Below are 23,133 nucleotides of genomic sequence, written 5' to 3'. Positions count from 1 at the left end.
ATGAGAGAGAGGCAGGTCGTTATTGCGTTGGACTAGTTAACTGTAAGGTTGCATGATTGGATCCCCCGAGCTGACACGGTGAAAATATGTCGTTGTGCCCCTGAACAGGCAGTTAACCCACTGTTCCTAGGCCGTCATTGAAAATAAGAATGTGTTCTTAACTTACTTGCCTAGTTAAATAAAGGTCTAAAAATAATAATAATAATAATAAAAATACAAATAAATCAATAAAATAAAAATACATCGGCGCCCAAAAATACCGATTTCCGATTGTTATGAAAACTTGAAATCGGCCCTAATTAATCGGCCATTCCAATTAATCGGTTGACCTCTAGTGCCAATACCCCAAAACTGTTTTAGGGTTCCTTCCTAAACACACACCACTGTGTTCCAAATGTGGATATTGTGCTGGTGGACATGACAGAGATAACATCTGTGTATGTCATGATGGACCTGGAGTACCCAGGACGGCTGGAGAAAGCCCATTTCATCTGTTCATCCCAACAGAGAAAGCAGGAAGGCGTGTGAGCGTGTGTGAGAGAGAGAGAGAGAGCGAGAGCGAGAGAGAGAGCGAGAGAGAGGGCGCAAGTGAGAGCTAGCCTGTTAATGCATTCAACCTGTAGAGATCATGAACACATGTAGAGTGTACTGAGCATAGGGATCATATAATTCACATAGAATGGGCAGAACACCTGGACGTGTTCAGTTTCCTACATCCTCTAACAGCTCCTTACTACCCCAGATGAAAAACATCCTTACTAATTACAGCTCTAATAATTTTTTCTCCCCAATTTCGTGGTATCCAGTTGGTAGTATTTACAGTCTTGTCTCATCGCTGCAAGTCCCATACGGACTCGGGAGAGGCGAAGGTCGAGAGCCATGTTCCCTCTGAAACACAACCCAACCAAGCCGCACTGCTTCTTGACACAATGCACATCCAACCCGGAAGCCAGCCGCACCAATGTGTCGGAGGAAACACCGTACACCTGGCGACCTGGTCAGCGTGCACTGCGCCCGGCCCGCCACTGGAGTCCCTAGTGTGCGATGAGACAAGGATATCCCTGCTGGCCAAACCCTCCCTAACCCGGACGACGCTGGGCCAATTGGGCGTCGCCCAATGGACCTCCCGGTTGCGGCCGCCTGCGACAGAGCCTGGGCTCGAACCCAGAATCTCTGGTGGCACAGCCTTAGACCACTGCGCCACCCGGGAGTACTCTAATCATTATTATGATCGTACAGACTAGACTCCATTTACTTGGGGCGGCAGGTAGCCTAGTGGTTAGAGAGTTGGACTAATAAACGAAAGGTTGCAAGATCGAATCCCCGAGCTGACAAGGTAAAAATCTGTGGTGGTTCCGCCCCGAACAACGTTAACCCACTGCTTCTAGGCCGTCATTGAAAATACGAATTTGTTCTTAACTGACTTGCCTAGTTAAATAAAGGTAAAATAAAACTTATTTTACACAGTTACCACACCTGCCCATCTAAGTCTTGCATTTTGTGTGTGTGTATGCTCTGTATGTCATCGCCACATTTGGCTCTGATTAGAGGTCGACCGATTATTGGAGGACCAAAAAAGCAGATTAATCGGCCGATTTTTAAAATGTATTTGTAATAATGACAATTACAACCATACTGAATGAACACTTATTTTAACTTAATATAATACATAAATAAAGTAAATTTAGTCTCAAATAAATAATGAAACGTTCAATTTGGTTTAAATAATGCAAAAAACTGTGTTGGAGAAGTAAAAGTGCAATATGTGCCATGTAAAAAAGCTAACATTTAAGTTCCTTGCTCAGAACATGAGAACATATGAAAGCTGGTGGTTCCTTTTACATGAGTCTTCAATATTCCCAGTTAAGAAGTTTTAGGTATTTCTCTCTATACCATTTGTATTTCATATACCTTTGACTATTGGATGTTCTTATAGGCACTTTAGTATAATCTCGGGAATTGTTAGGCTTGAAGTCATAAACAGCTCTGTGTTTCAAGCATTGCTAAGAGCTGCTGGCAAACGCAGTAAAGTGCTGTTTGAATGAATGCTTACGAGCCTGCTGCTGCCTACCACCGCTCAGTCAGAATGCTCTATCAAATATCAAATCATAGACTTAATTATAATAAACACACAGAAATATGAGCCTTTGGTCATTAATAATGGTGAAATCATTTCATTTCGAGAACAAAATGTTTATTCTTTCAGTGAAATACAGAACCTTTCCGTATTTTATCAAACGGCTAGCAACCCTAAGTCTAAATATTGCTGTTACATTGCACAACCTTCAATGTTATGTCGTAATTATGTAAAATTCTGGCAAATTAATTACGGTCTTTGTTAGAAAGAAATGGTCTTCACACAGTTCGCAACGAGCCAGGCGGCGAAAACTTCTGCATATACCCTGACTCTGCTTGCACTGAATTTAAGAGAAGTGACACAATTTCCCTAGGTAATATTGCCTGCTAACATGCATTTCCTTTAACTAAATAAAAAATATATATACTTCTGTGTATTGATTTTAAGGAAGGCATTGATGTTTATGGTTTGGTACATTTGTACAACGATTGTGTTTTTTTCGCAAATGCGCTTTTGTTAATTCATCACTCTTTTTAGCGAAGTTGAAGTAGGCTGTGATTCGATGGTAAATTAACAGGCACCGCTCTGATTATATGCAATACAGGACAAGCTAATTAACCTAGTAATATCATCAACCATGTGGAGTTAATTAGTGATTATGTGAAGATTGATTGTTTATTATAAGGTAAGTTTAGTGCTAGCTAGCAACTTACCTTGGCTCCTTGCAGCCACAAGGTCCATTTGATGCTGCACTCGCGTAACAGGTGGTCAGCCTGCCACGCAGTCTCCTCGTGGATTGCAATGTAATCGGCAACCAAAAAGGCTGATCACTGATTGTTATGAAAACTTGAAATCGTCCCTAATTAATTTGACCATGCCAATTAATCGGTCGACCTCTAGCTCTGATCCATGATAACCAAAGAAGAACAGCCAAGAGTGAGAGCTAGCCTTGTCATATCTCCCCCCACATTCCCATTCCGGAGTGACTGAGTGGAATTCTCAGTGGGAAATTAGCTCCTGTAGAGGATGACTAATGGATCTGTCAGAATCCCAGGTCATCTCCAACAGGAATGTTCTTTTGCTTGTACAAACTTCTGGCAGGGTACACTCATAGGATCACATATACAGTCTCTTTCCCTTCCTATCTGAACTGTTTATGTAAGACAGGAGTCTACCGTGGTTTTATGTTAGTCTCAGATTCTGTACATATCATTTTAAAGATATTAACTTGATCTGAATAGGATTTGAGTCTCACCTGACTTGTCTTGCAGGTCCTCAAGTCGCTCTCCCCTGTCGATCACCTTGGAGATGTTCTCCTGCATCACATCGATGACCTCATCAACCTGCGACTGCACTCTGGGGAGAGAAACAAACTTGAATGTCAACACACAGAAATAACAAGTTGTGAACAGTGTTGAAGGTGGAGGAGTTAGCTGGTACAGGTGTTCTTACTGACACATTCACAAAACCACACACACACACACACAGGGACGTTCAAATAAATGCACACCTGTGGAGGCTGCTGGGGGGAGGATGGCTTATAACTGCCGGAATTGATAACTATATCAAATCAAAATCAAATCAAGTCTTACTGGTCACATATACATATTTAGCAGATGTTATTGCGGGTGTAGCGAAATGCTTGTGTTCCCAGCTCCAACAGTGCAGTAGTATCTAACAATTCACAACAATACACACAAATCTAAAATAAAAATTATGGAATTAATTGAGCAATGTCGGAGTGGCATTGACTAAAATACATTTGAATAGAATACAGTAATATACGAGATGAGTAAAGCAGTATGTAAACATTATTTAAAGTGACTAATGTTCCATTATTAAAGTGGCCAGTGATTCCAAGTCTAAGTATATAGGGCAGCAGCCTCTAAGGTGCAGGGTTGCGTAACCTGGTCGAAGCCAGCTAGTGATGGCTGTTTAACAGTCTGATGGCGTTGACATAGAAGCTGTTTTTCAGTCTCTCGGTCCCAGCTTTAATGCACCTGTACTGACCACGCCTTCTGGATGATAGTGGGGTGAACAGGCAGTGGCTCGGGTGGTTGTTGTCCTTGATGATCTTTTTGGCCTTCCTGTGAAATCGGGTGCTGTAGGTGTCCTGGAGAGCAGATAGTTTGTCCCTGGGGATGCATTGTGCAGACCGCACCACCATCTGGAGAGCCTTGCGGTTGTGGGTGGTGCAGTTTCCGTACCAGATGATGATACAGCCCAACAGGATGCTCTCAATTGTGCATCTGTAAAAGTTTGTGAGGGTTTTATGGGCCAAGCCAAACTTCTTCAGCTTCCTGAGGTTGATGAGGTGCTGTTGCACCTTCACAACACTGTGCGTGGGTGGACAATTTCAGATTGTCAGTGATGTGTACGCCGAGGAACTTGAAAGCTTTCCACCTCCTCCACTACGGTCCCGCCGATGTGCACAGGGGCGTGCTCCCTCTGCTGTTTCCTGAAGTCCACGATCAGCTCCTTTGTTTTGTTGACGTTGAGTGAGAGGTTATCTTCCTGGCACCACTCTCCCAGGGCCCTCACCTCCTCCCTGTAGGCTGTCTCGTCATTGTTGGTAAAAAAGGCCTACTACTGTTGTCTGCAAACTTGATGATTAAGTTAGAGGTGTGCGTGGCCAAGCAATCATGGATGAACAGGGAGTACAGGAGGGGGCTGAGCACACCCCTTGTGGGGCCCCTGTGTTGAGGATCAGCGTAGCGGAGGTGTCGTTTCCTACCTTTACCACCTGGGAGTGGACCGTCAGGAAGCCCAGAACCCAGTTGCACAGGGCGGGGTTCAGACCCAGGACCCCGAGCTTAATGATGAGCTTGGAGGGTACTATGGTGTTGAATGCTGAGCGAACAGAATTCTTACATAGGTATTCTGCTTGTCCAGATGGGATAGGGCAGTGTGCAGTGTGATGGCGATTGTATCGCCTGTGGATCTATTGGGGCGGTAGGCAAATTAAAGTGGGTCTAGGGTGTCAGGTACAGTAGACGTGATACGATCCTTTACTAGTCTTTCAAAGCACTTCATGATGACAGAAGTGAGTGCTACGGGGCGATAGTCATTTAGGTCAGTTACCTTTGCTTTCTTGGGTACAGGAACAATGGTGGACATCTTGAAGCAAGTGGGGACAGCAGACTGGATTAGGGAGAGATTGAATATGTCCGTAAACACTCCAGCCAGCTGGTCTCCGCATGCTCTGAGGACGCGGCTAGGGATGCCGTCTGGGCCGGCAGCCTTGCGAGGGTTATCACGCTTAAACTGTCTTACGTCGGCCACGGAGGAGAGCCCACAGTCCTTGGTCGCAGGCTGTGTTGGTGGCACTGTGTTATCCTCAAAGTGGGCGTAGATGGTGTTAAGCTTGTCCAGAAGCATGAAGTCGGTGTCCGCAACGTGGCTGGTTTTCTTTTCCCTGTGTAGTCTATGATTGTCTGTAGACCCTGCCGCATACGTCCCGTGTCTGAGCCATGGAATGCGACTCCACTTTGTCTCTGTACTGACGTTTTGCATGTTTAATTGCCTTACAGAGGGAATACCTACACTGTTCGTATTCGGCCATCACCTTGCCATTATTAAATGCAGTGGTTCACGCTTTCAGTTTTGTGCGAATGCTGCCATCTATCCACAGTTTCGGGTTGGGTAGATTTTAATAGTCACAATGGGTACAACATCTCCTATACACATCCTGAGGAACTTAGTCACTGTATCCGTGTATTCATCAATGTTATTCTCAGAGGCTACCCGGAAGATATCCCAGTCCACGTGATCAAAATAATCTTGAAGCATGGATTCCGATAGGTCAGACCAGCGTTGAATAGACCTTAGCACGGATACTTCCTGTTTGAATTATGCCTATATAAAGGGAGGAGCAAAATGGAGTCATGATAAGATTTGCCGAAGGGAGAGCGGGGGAAAGCCTTGTAGGCATTTCAAAAAGTTAGGTTGAGTGGTCCAATGTTTTTCCAGCGCGAGCACTACAGTCAATGTGTTGATAGAACTTCGGTAGCTTTTTCCTCAAATTTGCTTTGTTAAAATCCCTAGAGTCAAGGGATATGTGGTTTACAGTTTGCATAAAGTCCAGTGTAGTTCTTTGAGGGTGTAAGAATATTCAAAGATAAATATGCCATGCAGAGGACTAGAGATCAAGAGGGAATTAACGATCAATGGAAATAGTTGTTTCTTTGAAGATGAATGGGTCAGGGACACGGGAGGAATTTCAGTCGTGGACATGTGGCAAGTTCTCATTGGTCCAAATTGTCTATACATTGAGCTTAAAAATGGGTACTTGTTATTTGGCCATTGGCCCAATTTTACTACAAGGAATTCTAATTGATCAACCACAGGCTAGGGTTGGGATATAAACTTAATCCCGTCTCTTTGTTCAGTGGAGAAACATTAAGGACAGAGAAAAATATACACCTACTCCCCAAAAAACAACTATGATTTGTTCTCTTTGAATAAATGTGGAACTATGGAGAACTAATTTAATAACTTTTATTGTAAATAAGAATAGAATATGTTTCTAGGCCTCCCGAGTCGCGCAGCGGTCTAAGGCACGGCATCACAGGTGTTGTGGCATCACTACAGTTACTCTAAATCTTAGAATTTTTCTCCCTGATTTGCTTAGGGGTCTGTGTTATTGAAGAATAACATCAACTGCTAACAAGGGACGTCGTGGTATCGGCGTGAGGGGGAATATACACGGCTGTGACTATAACCAAAGACAATTGGGAGGTATTCTATTGGGAGGTAATACCATGAAAGATTCACCCCGCCTTTCTTCTTCCCGGATAGTTCTTTATTCCTGTCTGCGCGATGTACTGAGAACCAAGCTGGCTGTATGGACGTGGACAGTATGTCCCGAGAGAGCCACGTTTCCGTGAAACACAGTATGTTACAATCCCTGATGTCGCTCTGGAAGGAGATCCTCGCCCTGTGCTTGTCTACTTTATTATCCAGACACTGAACATTAGCGAGAAATATACTATATAAGCGGTGGATGGGGTGCTTGCTTCCTGAGTCGGACTAGAAGTCCACTCTGAATGCCTCTTCTCTTCCGGCTGTGTTTTGGAGCAGCCTCTGGAATAAGTTCAATTGCCAAGGGGGGTGCAAAGGATTCAATTTGGGAAAGTAGTATTCCTGGTCGTAATACCTGCACTCTGATATCCAAGTTCTTTCCGGCTGTATGTAATAATACAAAACATTTTCTGGGCTAATAATGTAAGAAATAACACACAATAAGCAGAGCTGCCATATCTGTTGGCGCCATCTTACTCTATGTGCTTGATACCATTCCATTCACTCCACACCAGCCATAATACTCCAGTCCAGCCATTATTATGAGCCATCCTCCTCCCCTCAGCAGCCTCCACTGATGCACAAACACACACACACAAACACCCTATTCTCTGGACCTATACATTTTTTAAACCTTTATTTAACTAGGCAAGTAATTTAAGAACAAATTCTTAACGGCTTACCAAGAGGCAAAAGGCCTCCTGCGGGGATGGGGCTGGGATTAAAAATACAAATGTAGGACAAAACACACATGACGAGACACCACAACACTACATAAAGAGAGACTTAAGACAACAACACAGCATGGTAGCAACACCACAACAACACGGTAGCAGCAAAACATGGTAACAGCATAAACATTGTACAAATATAGTTAGGCATAGACAACAGCACAAAGTGCAAGGTAGAGACAATACATCATGTGAAGCAGCCACAAGTGTCAGTAACAGTGTCCATGATGAGTCTTTGAATGTAGAGAGGAATGTAAAACTATCGAGTTTGAGTGTTTTTTGCAGCTCGTTCCAGTCGCTAGCTGCAGCAAACTGAAAAGAGGAGCAACCCAGTGATGTGTGCGCTTCGGAGACCTTTAACAGAATGTGACTGGCAGAATGGGTGTTGTGGAGGATGAGGGTTGCAGTAGGTATCTCAGATGGGGGGGAATGAGGCCCAAGAGGGTTTTTATAAATAAGCATCAACCAGTGGGTGTTGCGTCAGGTATACTTAGATGACCAGTTTACAGAGGAGTATAGAATGCAGTGATGTGTCCTATAAGGAGCATTGGTGGCAAATCTAATGGCTGAATGGTAAAGAACATATTGCCGGTCGAGAGCAGCCTTACCTGCCGACCTATAAATTACGTCTCCGTAATCTAGCATGGTCATCTGAATCAGGGTTAGTTTGGTAGCTGGGGTGAAAGAGGAGCGAGGTCTCCCGAGGGGCGCAGTGGTCTAAGGCACTGCGCCACTAGAGATTCTGGGTTCAAGTCCAGGCTCTGTCGCAGCCAGCCACAACCAGGAGACCCAATTGGCCCAGTGTCGTCCGGGTTAGGGGAGGGTTTGGCCGGCAGGGATGTCCTTGTCCCAGTGACTCCTGTTGCAGGCACGCTGACATGGTCGCCAGGTGCACGGTGTTTCCTCTGACACATTGGTGTGGCTGGCTTCCGGGTTAAGTGGGCATTGTGTCAAGAAGCAGTGCGGCTTGGTTGGGTTTCGGAGGATGCACGGCTCTCGACCTTTGCCTCTCGAGTCATTACGGGAGTTGCAGCAATGAGACAAGACTAACTACCAATTGGATACCACAAAATTGGGTAAAAAACTGAGATTTTTTTTTGTGTGTGATTTCGATAGAGGTAACGAAGTCTAGATTAAACCTTAGCCTGTAGCTTGGAGATGTGCTGAGAAGGACAGTGTACTGTCTAGCCATATTCCCAAGTACTTGTATGAGGTGACTTCTTCAAGCTCTAAACCCTCAGAGGTGTTAATCACACTGATGGGGGGGGGGGGGGGGTTGTCAAGAACGTTTGTTGGACACTAAGAAAGCTTTGTTTTAGAGCGTTTAACACAAAATCCGGGGAGGGGCCAGCTGAGTTTAAGACTAACATCTGCTTATAAAATGGATGAGAGAGCTTCCTACTGCCTGTGCTATGTTGTTGATGTAAATTGATAGGAGTGTGGAGCCTAGTATCAAGCCTGGAGGGACTCCCTTGCTGACAGCCAGTGCCCTAAATAGCAGATGTTCTTACTTTACACACGGCACTCTTTAAGAGAGACAGTTGGGTAACCAGGCCAAAGACCTCTCAGAGACACCAATTTTCCTTAGCTGATCCACAAGAATAGAATGGTGTACTGTATCAAAAGCTTTGGCCAAGTCAATAAAAATAGGAGCACAACATTGCTTAGAATCAAGGGCAATGGTGACATCAGAGGACTTAAGGTTGCAGTGACACATCCATAAACTGAGCAGAAACCAGATAGCATACCAGAGAAAACACTAAACATCAAGCAAGCCAGTCAGTTGATTATTGACACTAAGATAAACAGGGCAAGATAGAAATTGGCCTATAACAGTTAGGATCAGCTTGATCTCCCCTTTTAAATATAGGATGCACCGTGGCTGCCTTCCAAGAACTGGGAACCTCCCCAGAGACAGGTTATAAAAGGTGAGAGATGGATGAGGGGATGATAGAGGCTGCAACCTTATAGAAGAAAGGATGTAAACCATCTGACCCAGATATTTTTTGGGGGGTCAAGTTTAAGGAGTTCTTATAGCACCTTAGACTGAGTGACTGCCTGCAGGGAGAAACCGTGTAGCGGGGCAGGGGAAAGAGAGGGAGGAGAATCAGGGGTAGTTGCATTAAAAGGGCTGAGGGATTAGGAAGTGTTGGACAGGCAAGAAGGCATGGCGGAGTCGAATAGGAATCCTGACAATGTTTTGTGTGATTAAAGAGCTCAGCCAGTAACAACCACATCACAAACAGTAAGGGACATGGGCAGCTGTGAGGAGGAGGGTTAATTCTCCAGGTCTTTCACCATTTTTCAGAACTTCTTGGAGTTAGACCCAGAGAGAGAGAACTGTTCCTTAAAGTAACTAACTTTGGCCTTCCAGATACCCTGAATGCACTTATTTCTCATTTGCCTGAACGAGAGCCAGTCAGCCTGAGTATGCATGTGCTGAGCCTTTAACCAAATGGTGTTCTTGAGGTGGAGCAACTCTGCCAGATCACGGTCGAACCAGGGGCTGAACCGGTTTTACTCTATTCTAATCAATACCACTCAGACAATGCTCGTCATAATAGTTAAATAATTCTTAATTCCATTATTTTACTTTTAGATGTGTGTGTACTGTTAGATATTACTGCACTGTTGGAGCTAGGAACACAAGCATTTCACTTCATCTGACCAATAAAATTAGAGTAGATGTCCTTTCTCCCACGGTCCTGGACCACACTTAGACTGACCACTACCCTCACCTGTGCCCAGCTGATCCTGCTATGGCGCGCGCGCGCGCACACACACACACACACACACACACACACACAGAATGAGGGAGAGGGAAAGAAATAGTATGTGTTGCAGAAGAATTTAACTTTTGGAAAAGTTAAAACTGGGCTGATGATTATGTAAGAGAGGGGAACAGGAGAGTCTGGTGCCAATCCGTCTTAACAATGACCTGCGCTGTTCTCTATTGCTCTGTGCTGCTGTCGCGAATATGGAAAAACACACTACACGTCTTCAAAGACTAGCAGCCTTACTACCCAATGATGTAAACAACACTAAAAGGTAGTGTTACATAATAATCAGAACACTGGTAAACAATGTTAGACTCTGTTAATTTATTCCAACACAGTCTGTGGGCTGGGCTCTCTGTCTGAACTCTGCCAGTACTGGGGTGTGTGTGGGGAGCACACATACGCTCACGCGCACGCATGCACACAGAGACACACTCCATTGTCAGATTACAAAATAATTTGATATACAATCTGTTATATGATTTCAGTGAGTACAGTAATACTTTTCCCCCTCAATGAAAGGTGCCATGTTTAGATATGAGGGCAAGCAGTTCAACACAGGTAAGTCATATTATTCACCATTTTCAGAAGTATTGGTCCATTATGACATCACAACTACATAAGCACAGAATGTCATTGTAAGTCTATGTGAGACAGCTATGTCACCACTGATCAATACATTCCAAACATTCCCTTTGAACATTCTGGTGACTGAATACTGAACATAGAACACCAGTATCAAGAAGACAATCTCAGATTCCACCTGAGACATAGTTATTACAGCAGCCCACCATAAAATATAGAACGTGTTCCTAGACGAAAAGTTGAGGTTGCAGAACAAGGTGTGAAAGATGACTGTCCATAACATTGATGCTGAGGAGAATCCTGCAGCCGATACAAGAAGATAATGCTTCAATAGGGAACCTTGGTGCTGCCAGTACCAACTCCCTTCATCCTGCCCCACCACCTCAACCCAGGGCCACCGAGAAGCTTCCTGAGCTCAACCAGAAGGTTCATCACACCTCGCATCCTTCCAAAATAATCCCAGTACTGGAGTTGACTGAAGAAAGTGTGCTCTGCAACAAATTGCCAGTTTGAAGGCAGTGTGAAAGATTGTGACAGGGGAAAATAAGCCACATCCTCCTTCCAGAATCCCAGTAGTGCAGAAGAGTGCTATCTGCAATGGGATTCGTCGAGGACTGCATGCAGCTCCAACATATCAGCAGACAGGGAAGGATAGTTTTCCTCACATTCAGAAGCCACTGCGACCCATTGAGACCAATGTGTAGTGGAAGACATCTTCCTCCATAGTGCCAAGCCATTGAAGGCAGTCCATGGAGCCAAAATGGCCACAAAGACGCCATTGCCTTCCATTAGATCCAGAGTCACTGTGCCTAACAATGGTCCCAAGAAGGAGATATTCCGGCCAGTCACACCAGAGGGCAACCCGCATCCTACTTTAAAGTTCAGAAGGCAGGTCGTGAAGAAACATATTCAGATCAAGACTCAGACCCTAACTATACAGGATCTACTGACATAAGATGGTATTGAAAGTCTTTTATTATGAGGCTGACCAGTTGATGGCATATCTGAAGGCCAATCTGATCAGTATCACCCAGGAATTGAACCTAATGAAGAGTGGGGCCAAGATGGACACTCAGGCTTTGGAGGAGAAGAAAGCAAAGGAACAGCTCAAGGCAAAGGTAGAGAAGTACATCCAGGAGATTTTCCTGATGAAGGTGGATTCTGACCTACAGGCCTGCCATCATTCACTTTTAAACTGGACTGTGTTTACAGGCAGTAGCAACAGCGCGACTTCAGAGCATTAGAACACATTCGCCACCTGAATGGACTTCTGTAAATACCTCGGGTGTCCTCCTACATTTAGAAACGTCACAGTCCTATTGATCAAACAACCTCAGTTGCTTATACACATCAACAAGATCAACAACTAATGCTAGCCAGAGCGAGATTAGCTAAAAATCCAACGAGGGAACATTAGATTAACACTATCAAACTTTTTAGTTAGTTTGCCGTCAAAACTGCACTGATAAAAGATGGGGAATAGTAGCCTGCTCGTTCTTCTGCAGCTTGCCTGCCAATGCATGCTTGTCCCAACCCACAACTGAATGGGAACTTGCCTGCTATGTCCCTGTCCACTTATGTATATAAAGATGCTGTATATAGCGTTAACATATTAAAACAAAAACAGAGAAATCATATTTGTCCAGCCTTTGCTGCTATACTTGCAGATCTGCATAATATGCTGTGACCCAAATCAAAGAGTTTTTAATAACTCTAAATAACAAAAACATAGGTTGTTGTAACATTTAAACATTTGCACTGCATGGATCACCGGTGCAGTTGAATGCAGCATTGCTGTATGGTGTTTTGTCGCAGGTTTAGTTTTATGGTTATTCATTGTCAAGCTCTAAAAACCAAAGCCAGACTGCCCCATTTTAGTAGCTAGGACTGTGGCATGTGTCTGTACACTTTCCCTCCACTGTAAATCTGACACATGAAAGCAGTGCAGCTGAAGTTGAATTCACCCATGCGAGCACATCAGGCTGTAACTAGTAGATGACTCATTTATACTCGCTTGTTTGTCCTATTCGGACCGCGGGCCTTGTGTTTGACACGTAGCCTATTAAACACATTGTGACCGACTTGTGATCATTGCCCTTGCTAGTTTGATTGTATTGACATTGCCAGCCTTCGTTATAGCCTCCCATTTTTGTTTAAAATATTGAGTCATTGAGGCAGCAAACAACGTGTCAGACCAGCTGTGATTTACAACCCGATAGCAATATTTTTTGGACTACCAAGAAATCATTTGGTGAATTATATGAATCATGCATTGAACTGGATCCAATCAGTCTGCCAACAATGCCTTAGTGTGCGTCATGGAAGTTTGAGGAAAATATAACCTAGTTTTAAAACCTCTTATAAAGTTGGTTTTGAAGCATAAACTAGGAATTGTATATGTTTTTACTGATATGTCTGGTTGTTTCATATCTGCAAAGTAGTTAAAATGCTGTCAGTTCCACTTTAAATATTGTACCACTTTCTGACCTAGTTATACTATTCTTTACAGTGCTTTGCCTCTTACACCGTTTAAGATAGAAACTTTAAAACTTGCAGACTAGTCTGGAATAGTGTGTATGTATACAGCTTTCTGATACTATCTATACTTTTAAAACTTTTATTAAACTTCATCCACTTCTATGGGGTTTCTTCAACATTCTAAAGCTTCCATTGTGACAACATGACTTCCAACATTCCAGTCACTGTGAATGCAACATGACACAAATCAGTTACTTTATCCACAAATTAGAGCATATGAAATATTCCTATATTTCTCTGCTATTCAAATCTGAAATCAGTTCAAAAATATCTTCTACCAATCTAATGATACAGCTGTTTTAGTAGCCGCATAAACCAAATTCTCTAACTTTTTACAAACTCACATTTTTCACCACTTTCATAGCACTTTAGACAAAACATTAAGTGTGTGACATCTTGATCTACTTCTCTGCTATTCAAATCCGGAATCAGAGCAGAATTATCTGATACTAGGGCTGTTGCGGTGACCGTATTACCGCCACGCCGGCAGTCATGACCACAGTAAAATTCCACGTGACCATTCACCGTAATCTCCTCTTATGCACTCAGGACATGTGTTGGTAGTATCCAACTCAAAGCCTAACAACGAAATAGACAGCACTTTCAAAAGGTAATGGTTAATTCAAGACACCCATACACATATTAGAGCTTATACATACACATATTAGAGCTTATACATACACATAGACCTATATATGTGCCCAAGACTGAAAAAATATTACAATGATGATTGTGCAGTTCCTTATACAACACATAGCCTATGCATATTATGCAGCACAGAAACATATATATTTAAAAAAATAAAATAAAAAACTGATTTAATTTAATTGGTCTAGCCTATACTCCAAAATTATTCAAATTCTAGTAATCACCTTTGAGTGTGGACTGTATTATTATGATACTAGATGAACTGGTTACCTTATGCTACACTTTAAAGTTTCTATTCATGAGTCTGAGAGAGAACGTATAGGCCTAGGTGATGCTGTTGGTTCATTGATTATGCAGGGTGGCTTACAGAGTTAGCCTACAATAGTGCATTTATATTTGATTTTGAATGGCCTAGTAATAGGACTTTTAAAAATAATTTCATAATTAATAGGGTGACACATTTGGCTACCTTTAGCTGCAGAATATATCACCACTGTGCTTTTCCATCTCATCCCCTTTCTCCTCCATTCCTTTCTCAAGCAAGCAGAGAGAGTAGCTGTCAACAGTTTAATGAAATATGTTTCGTTGTGAAAACATGTTACTTTCCCGACAGATTTCACTTGGTTTCCCAAATTAAGCAATTGGCAGCTGCAGGAACAAGGTTGGGGTTTTGAGAGTTTTGTCGGAATATCACCTGTCGTGCAGTGAGAGGTTGCATGCTCCTCAAACAATGTTTGCTGCATGGAGTGAAACACCCGGAGTATCCTACACTAACGAACAGATGGGAAAGCAGCGTCCATTCGCTATTCGACTGCATAAGCATTTTACATGTATTTTTCCCCTGTCCATTTGACATGTATTTTCCCCTGCCCATTTGACATGTATTTTTCTCCTGCCCATTTGACATGTATTTTTCCCCTGCCCATTTGACATGTATTTTTCCCTGTCCATTTGACATGTATTTTTCCCCTGTCCATTTGACATGTATTTTTCCCCTGCCCATTTGACATGTATTTTTCCCCTGCCCATTTGACATGTATTTTTCCCCTGCCCATTTTACATGTATTTTTCCCCTGCCCATTTGACATGTATTTTTCCCCTGCCCATTTTACATGTATTTTTCCCCTGTCCATTTGACATGTATTTTTCCCCTGCCCATTTGACATGTATTTTTCCCCTGCCCATTTGACATGTATTTTTCCCCTGCCCATTTTACATGTATTTTTCCCCTGCCCATTTGACATGTATTTTTCCCCTGCCCATTTTACATGTATTTTTCCCCTGCCCATTTGACATGTATTTTTCCCCTGCCCATTTTACATGTATTTTTCCCCTGTCCATTTGACATGTATTTTTCCCCTGCCCATTTTACATGTATTTTTCCCCTGCCCATTTTACATGTATTTTTCCCCTGCCCATTTTACATGTATTTTTCCCCTGCCCATTTGACATGTATTTTTCCCCTGCCCATTTGACATGTATTTTTCCCCTGCCCATTTTACATGTATTTTTCCCCTGCCCATTTGACATGTATTTTTCCCCTGTCCATTTGACATGTATTTTTCCCCTGCCCATTTGACATGTATTTTTCCCCTGCCCATTTGACATGTATTTTTCCCCTGTCCATTTGACATGTATTTTTCCCCTGTCCATTTGACATGTATTTTTCCCCTGCCCATTTTACATGTATTTTTCCCCTGCCCATTTTACATGTATTTTTCCCCTGCCCATTTGACATGTATTTTTCCCCTGTCCATTTGACATGTATTTTTCCCCTGCCCATTTTACATGTATTTTTCCCCTGCCCATTTTACATGTATTTTTCCCCTGCCCATTTGACATGTATTTTTCCCCTGCCCATTTGACATGTATTTTTCCCCTGCCCATTTGACATGTATTTTTCCCCTGCCCATTTTACATGTATTTTTCCCCTGCCCATTTGACATGTATTTTTCCCCTGTCCATTTGACATGTATTTTTCCCCTGCCCATTTTACATGTATTTTTCCCCTGTCCATTTGACATGTATTTTTCCCCTGCCCATTTGACATGTATTTTTCCCCTGCCCATTTGACATGTATTTTTCCCCTGTCCATTTGACATGTATTTTTCCCCTGTCCATTTGACATGTATTTTTCCCCTGTCCATTTGACATGTATTTTTCCCCTGCCCATTTTACATGTATTTTTCCCCTGCCCATTTTACATGTATTTTTCCCCTGTCCATTTGACATGTATTTTTCCCCTGTCCATTTTACATGTATTTTTCCCCTGCCCATTTGACATGTATTTTTCCCCTGTCCATTTGACATGTATTTTTCCCCTGCCCATTTGACATGTATTTTTCCCCTGCCCATTTTACATGTATTTTTCCCCTGCCCATTTGACATGTATTTTCCCCTGTCCATTTGACATGTATTTTTCCCCTGCCCATTTGACATGTATTTTTCCCCTGCCCATTTTACATGTATTTTTCCCCTGCCCATTTTACATGTATTTTTCCCCTGCCCATTTGACATGTATTTTCCCCTGTCCATTTGACATGTATTTTTCCCCTGCCCATTTGACATGTATTTTCCCCTGTCCATTTGACATGTATTTTTCCCCTGCCCATTTTACATGTATTTTTCCCCTGTCCATTTGACATGTATTTTTCCCCTGCCCATTTTACATGTATTTTTCCCCTGTCCATTTTACATGTATTTTTCCCCTGTCCATTTGACATGTATTTTTCCCCTGTCCATTTGATAATGGGCCATTCTAAATCTAAACTAATTTAACATACTAGTGAAGACAATATTAAGAATAGTCTGACGATGATATGGTCACTTGATGAGAGAACATTGTGTGCAGCCTGATGCAAGCAACAGAGCCTAAGCTTTTTTTGCGACTTTCTCAAATCATCAATAGCCTATAGTTGAATCATGCAGCACATAGAATGTCTTAGAAATCAAAACGTATAAAGGTTTGTATCATTAACAACTAAAGTTGCTAAATAACTCTAAATCTAGCGTAGCCTATAGGACCGGTTTCAAATGATCACTTTTACGCTCAACATGACCTTCATATGAGCACGCGCTGCAGAATGGGGAAAATAGCCTTTCGATTTTATTCAGCTAAGTTCAATTATATTCTTCTTACTATCAAATCATATAAAATAATGACACGGGACTTAAGCATATCCTGTCTGCTAAATGAACAAGCCTACAGCCTGTGGCATGGCACATAGCCAGATAACATACAGTAACAGGCCAACTCATATTCAATTCATCTGAAATACATTTTTTTCATATCACAATGTTTCTTTGCCTACCTAAAATAATGGATTTATTTTATGGTTTATATTCAAATGAATTCATTAGAAAATGCAGATGTTCCAAAGGCACGCAGCAGCAGCGTGTACGTGTGGAGGCCTGAAGATGCTAAACGTGTGAGACGGGCAACATTGTGCTTGACAATAACCGTCTGACACATTTCATGAATGACCGCCACAGCCCTATCTGCTACCAATAAAAAGTTACAACTGTTTGTTAGTGTTGAAAAGTCAGACCAATCGCTAGAACACCTGTTGCCCAAAAGATTACCTCTAACTTGGTAACAGCGAGGGTTCCAATAAGAGGCAGTACTACTAAGAGGCAATATATTCAGAACCATCTAAATCAACTGTGTTCAGCAGTTCCACAGAAACATATGTAGTTCTTCAATAAAATAATGAATCAAAGAACTCATAAACATTTTTTGTCAGATTTGTTGATGGTTCAGAAAAGCAGAGAATATTAACAAAAAACAGAATTACATCTTTCGTTCATAATTTCAAATATAAGAGTGTAGACTCGTGCCCCCCATCCCAAACACACACACACGTCATGTGATACACACTTACTGTCTGATTTTGTCACTTCCAGCTCCAAATCTGGGTCCATTTGGTCCCCTCCTGAAAGAAACATACAAAGAATCTGTACCTCCACATACACAGCACTGTATAAGAAATAGGCGGTCAATTCAGTCAAACACACTAATGTTTTACTCACAGGAAGAAGTCATCCTCTTCATCAGAGTCTTCCTCCAGCAGGTTCCTCTGTGATGGGGCAAAGGTTAGATGTCAGGGGTCAGACACACCACCACTGATACGGAATACAATGACATGGAGGCAAATCAAATCAATTACATGATCATTGAGAAACCATGCAACATCTAATCTATTTTCTGTTTTGCTTACATAAGCTAATAAAAAATATATATTTCTGCGTGGGAGATGGAACTAAATGGTTGGTTAAGGAATACTGAGAAGGGTTAGAGGCTCTACAGTGAAATAAAACAATAATCACGCTCTCAACCGCTCTCTCCACCCCGTCTTAAATAAGTTTGCACTTGGGAAATGTTTTTGTAAATGTAACTAATAAAAACCCTTGAACCTTGCTCCATCCCTCCCTCCACCCGTATCTCACCCTCTCGCTGCATATGGATCCCGTGACCTCTTCATCATTGAGGTGTCGTTTGAATTTGGGAGGCATGATGGCGTCTTCAGGTTGCTCCTCCGGCTCTGGCTCCCTCTGTAGGACAGGAGGAGGAACACACCGGTTACAAACCTCACACACATATTAATGATACAGTTCAGCAGAAACCCTGGTCCTACTGGGGTGCAAGCTTTTTCTCCAGCCCAGCACTAACATTGTTTAAACTAATCAAGGATAAGTCGTTATTAGTAGAATCAGGCGTGTAAGTGATGGGCTGGAAATGAAAGCCTGCAGCAAGCCCTCCGGATGACCACTGCTGCTACAGTGATTATACCAATTGCAGACAAATACCAAACAAGCAAAGCACACACTCAGGTGGGCCTCAACACCAGTTTGGTTATCACATAAAATATATAGTATGACAAAGCTGGTCTGAATGCTTGACTCTTTTACACACTTTAAAAAAAACGTTGGTTCAAAGTTATGACTGGTCCTGGTTCCTCTCTAAGTTTCTCCAAGCCACTGCAGACTCAGGTATTGCTCTCTAAGGGTTTAGGTCCTGGGGTTGTGAAGTGTTCTGTGACTGGACTGACCAAACAGAAACTAGCCTACTTACAGTATCAGCCTATATGTCACTTAGCAAACAGAGCAGTGAAGACGGGACCCTCGCGCTCATGTTGGGAGGTGTGTGTGAGTGCTGCAGGCTGATAACGATAACTGCAGCCTTGGCCTCACCATGAAGAGAGTGAGAGCAGAGAGGAACTAAACACTTCACCTAAATCTTCAAAACATGTAGAACTCATTTAGGATAGAGTTTTTAAACAAGCATGGTTTTTAAACCATTTCGCCTAACCCCTAAGACTGTAGGGATTATGTCAGGCTTGCCAGGATGTAATTGTGAGAGTTAGGCCTACTTATGCGTGGGTGGTGGCGTTGGACTAAATGTTCCATCTCAGCAGAGCGGCCTGGTTGTTATTCAGGGTTTCTCCTCTCCTGCCTGTTCCCTTTTGAGGGGTGGAACATGGGAGCAGTTTTAATGGGGAGCAGAGTTTGATTTAACTCTGCTGGCTGGCTATGCTGTGGAACCCAGCTCACTCAGGGGAGGGCTCCTGTGTCCGCTCACTGCTCCATCTCTATTCCCTCATTCCTGTCTCGGAGGCCCGGAGCAGAAAACATGCTGTTCCTCCATTTAGCCTCAACCATCCCTCTTCCTCAACCAGTTGATTGGCTGTGCATCAAACTCAGCCCCAGTAACATTACAACACAACCCCTGCTGTTCAGTGGTTTTAGGTGGGGCACAAAGGCCTCCTGTACAGCTTGTTGTTTATACAGCCTACATCAAATGGTTTCACTTCCGGCGCCGACAGAGATGGCCGCCTCGCTTCACGTTCCTAGGAAACTATGCAGTTTTTTGTTTTTTTACGTGTTATTTCTTACATTAGTACCCCAGGTCATCTTAGGTTTCATTACATACAGTCGAGAAGAACTACTGAATATAAGATCAGCATCAACTCACCATCAGTACTACCAAGAATATGTTTTTCGCGACGCGGATCCTGTGTTCTGCCTTACAAACAGGACAACGGAGTGGATTCCATGCAGCGACCCCAAATAAAAACAACTCCGAAAAAGAGGGAAATGAGGCGGTCTTCTGGTCAGACTCCGGAGACGGGCACACCGTGCACCACTCCCTAGCATTCTTCTTGCCAATGTCCAGTCTCTTGACAACAAGGTTGATGAAATCCGAGCAAGGGTAGCATTCCAGAGGGACATCAGAGACTGTAACGTTCTTTGCTTCACGGAAACGTGGCTCACTGGAGAGACTCTATCCGAAGCGGTGCAGCCAACGGGTTTCTCCACGCATCGCGCAGACAGAAACAAACATCTTTCTGGTAAGAAGAGGGGCGGGGGCGTATGCCTTATGACTAACGCGACATGGTGTGATGAAAGAAACATACAGGAACTCAAATCCTTCTGTTCACCTGATTTAGAATTCCTCACAATCAAATGTAGACCGCATTATCTACCAAGAGAATTCTCTTCGATTATAATCACAGCCGTATATATCCCCCCCAAGCAGACACATCGATGGCTCTGAACGAACTTTATTTAACTCTTTGCAAACTGGAAACCATTCATCCGGAGGCTGCATTCATTGTAGCTGGGGATTTTAACAAGGCTAATCTGAAAACAAGACTCCCTAAATTTTATCAGCATATCGATTGCGCAACCAGGGGTAGAAAGACCTTGGATCATTGTTACTCTAACTTCCGCGACGCATATAAGGCCCTGCCCTGCCCCCCTTTCGGAAAAGCTGACCACGACTCCATTTTGTTGATCCCTGCCTACAGACAGAAACTAAAACAAGAGGCTCCCACGCTGAGGTCTGTCCAACGCTGGTCCGACCAAGCTGACTCCACACTCCAAGACTGCTTCCACCACGTGGACTGGGACATGTTTCGTATTGCGTCAGATAACAACATTGACGAATACGCTGATTCGGTGTGTGAGTTCATTAGAACGTGCGTTGAAGATGTCGTTCCCATAGCAACGATTAAAACATTCCCTAACCAGAAACCGTGGATTGATGGCAGCATTCGCGTGAAACTGAAAGCGCGAACCACTGCTTTTAATCAGGGCAAGGTGTCTGGTAACATGACCGAATACAAACAGTGCAGCTATTCCCTCCGCAAGGCTATCAAACAAGCTAAGCGTCAGTACAGAGACAAAGTAGAATCTCAATTCAACGGCTCAGACACAAGAGGCATGTGGCAGGGTCTACAGTCAATCACGGACTACAGGAAGAAATCCAGCCCAGTCACGGACCAGGATGTCCTGCTCCCAGGCAGACTAAATAACTTTTTTGCCCGCTTTGAGGACAATACAGTGCCACTGACACGGCCTGCAACGAAAACATGCGGTCTCTCCTTCACTGCAGCCGAGGTGAGTAAGACATTTAAACGTGTTAACCCTCGCAAGGCTGCAGGCCCAGACGGCATCCCCAGCCGCGCCCTCAGAGCATGCGCAGACCAGCTGGCCGGTGAGTTTACGGACATATTCAATCAATCCCTATACCAGTCTGCTGTTCCCACATGCTTCAAGAGGGCCACCATTGTTCCTGTTCCCAAGAAAGCTAAGGTAACTGAGGCAAACGACTACCGCCCCGTAGCACTCACTTCCGTCATCATGAAGTGCTTTGAGAGACTAGTCAAGGACCATATCACCTCCACCCTACCTGACACCCTAGACCCACTCCAATTTGCTTACCGCCCAAATAGGTCCACAGACGATGCAATCTCAACCACACTGCACACCGCCCTAACCCATCTGGACAAGAGGAATACCTATGTGAGAATGCTGTTCATTGACTACAGCTCGGCATTCAACACCATAGTACCCTCCAAGCTCGTCATCAAGCTCGAGACCCTGGGTCTCGACCCCGCCTTGTGCAAGTGGGTACTGGACTTCCTGACGGGCCGCCCCCAGGTGGTGAGGGTAGGCAACAACATCTCCTCCCCGCTGATCCTCAACACTGGGGCCCCACAAGGGTGCGTTCTGAGCCCTCTCCTGTACTCCCTGTTCACCCACGACTGTGTGGCCACGCACGCCTCCAACTCAATCATCAAGTTTGCGGACGACACAACAGTGGTAGGCTTGATTACCAAGAACGACGAGACGGCCTACAGGGAGGAGGTGAGGGCCCTCGGAGTGTGGTGTCAGGAAAATAACCTCACACTCAACGTCAACAAAACTAAGGAGATGATTGTGGACTTCAGGAAACAGCAGAGGAACACCCCCCTATCCACATCGATGGAACAGTAGTGGAGAGGGTATCAAGTTTTAAGTTCCTCGGCATACACATCACAGACAAACTGAATTGGTCCACTCACACAGACAGCATTGTGAAGAAGGCGCAGCAGCGCCTCTTCAACCTCAGGAGGCTGAAGAAATTTGGCTTGTCACCAAAAGCACTCACAAACTTCTACAGATGCACAATCGAGAGCATCCTGGCGGGCTGTATCACCGCCTGGTACGGCAACTGCTCCGCCCTCAACCGTAAGGCTCTCCAGAGGGTGGTGAGGTCTGCACAACGCATCACTGGGGGCAAACTACCTGCCCTCCAGGACACCTACACCACCCGATGTCACAGGAAGGCCATAAAGATCATCAAGGACATCAACCACCCGAGCCACTGCCTGTTCACCCCGCTATCATCCAGAAGGCGAGGTCAGTACAGGTGCATCAAAGCTGGGACCGAGAGACTGAAAAACAGCTTCTATCTCAAGGCCATCAGACTGTTAAACAGCCACCACTAACATTGAGTGGCTGCTGCCAACACACTGACACTGACTCAACTCCAGCCACTTTAATAATGGGAATTGATGGAAATGATGTAAATATATCACTAGCCACTTTAAACAATGCTACCTTATATAATGTTACTTACCCTACATTATTCATCTCATAGGCATACGTATATACTGTACTCTATATCATCGACTGTATCCTTATGTAATACATG

General features: G+C 43.7%; 1 protein-coding gene across 10 annotated transcripts in view; it reads right to left on the bottom strand.

The window, feature by feature from the left end:
- LOC110524504 (vesicle-associated membrane protein 4) overlaps positions 1–23,133 on the bottom strand; it is a 42,483-nt gene that overhangs the window by 15,556 nt on the left and 3,794 nt on the right. For all 10 annotated transcript variants that reach the window (XR_016496288.1, XR_016496289.1, XR_016496293.1 and 7 more), the window contains exons 2-5: positions 18,603–18,707; positions 18,186–18,232; positions 18,038–18,088; positions 3,333–3,433 (exon numbers count right to left, since the gene is read on the bottom strand). Coding sequence is in view for 3 of the 10 variants with exons in the window: in XM_021604223.3 (XP_021459898.3) it covers positions 3,333–3,433; positions 18,038–18,088; positions 18,186–18,232; positions 18,603–18,668 (265 nt within the window). In the remaining 7 variants the exon portion in view is untranslated. The remainder of the gene's footprint in view (positions 1–3,332; positions 3,434–18,037; positions 18,089–18,185; positions 18,233–18,602; positions 18,708–23,133) is intronic.

This window comes from Oncorhynchus mykiss, chromosome 5 (genome assembly GCF_057628025.1).
Source record: "Oncorhynchus mykiss isolate SJ-2025 chromosome 5, ASM5762802v1, whole genome shotgun sequence".
Lineage (NCBI taxonomy): Eukaryota > Metazoa > Chordata > Actinopteri > Salmoniformes > Salmonidae > Oncorhynchus > Oncorhynchus mykiss.
The sequence above is the reverse complement of the archived record's forward strand: the minus strand, read 5'-3'. Positions and strand labels throughout refer to the sequence as shown.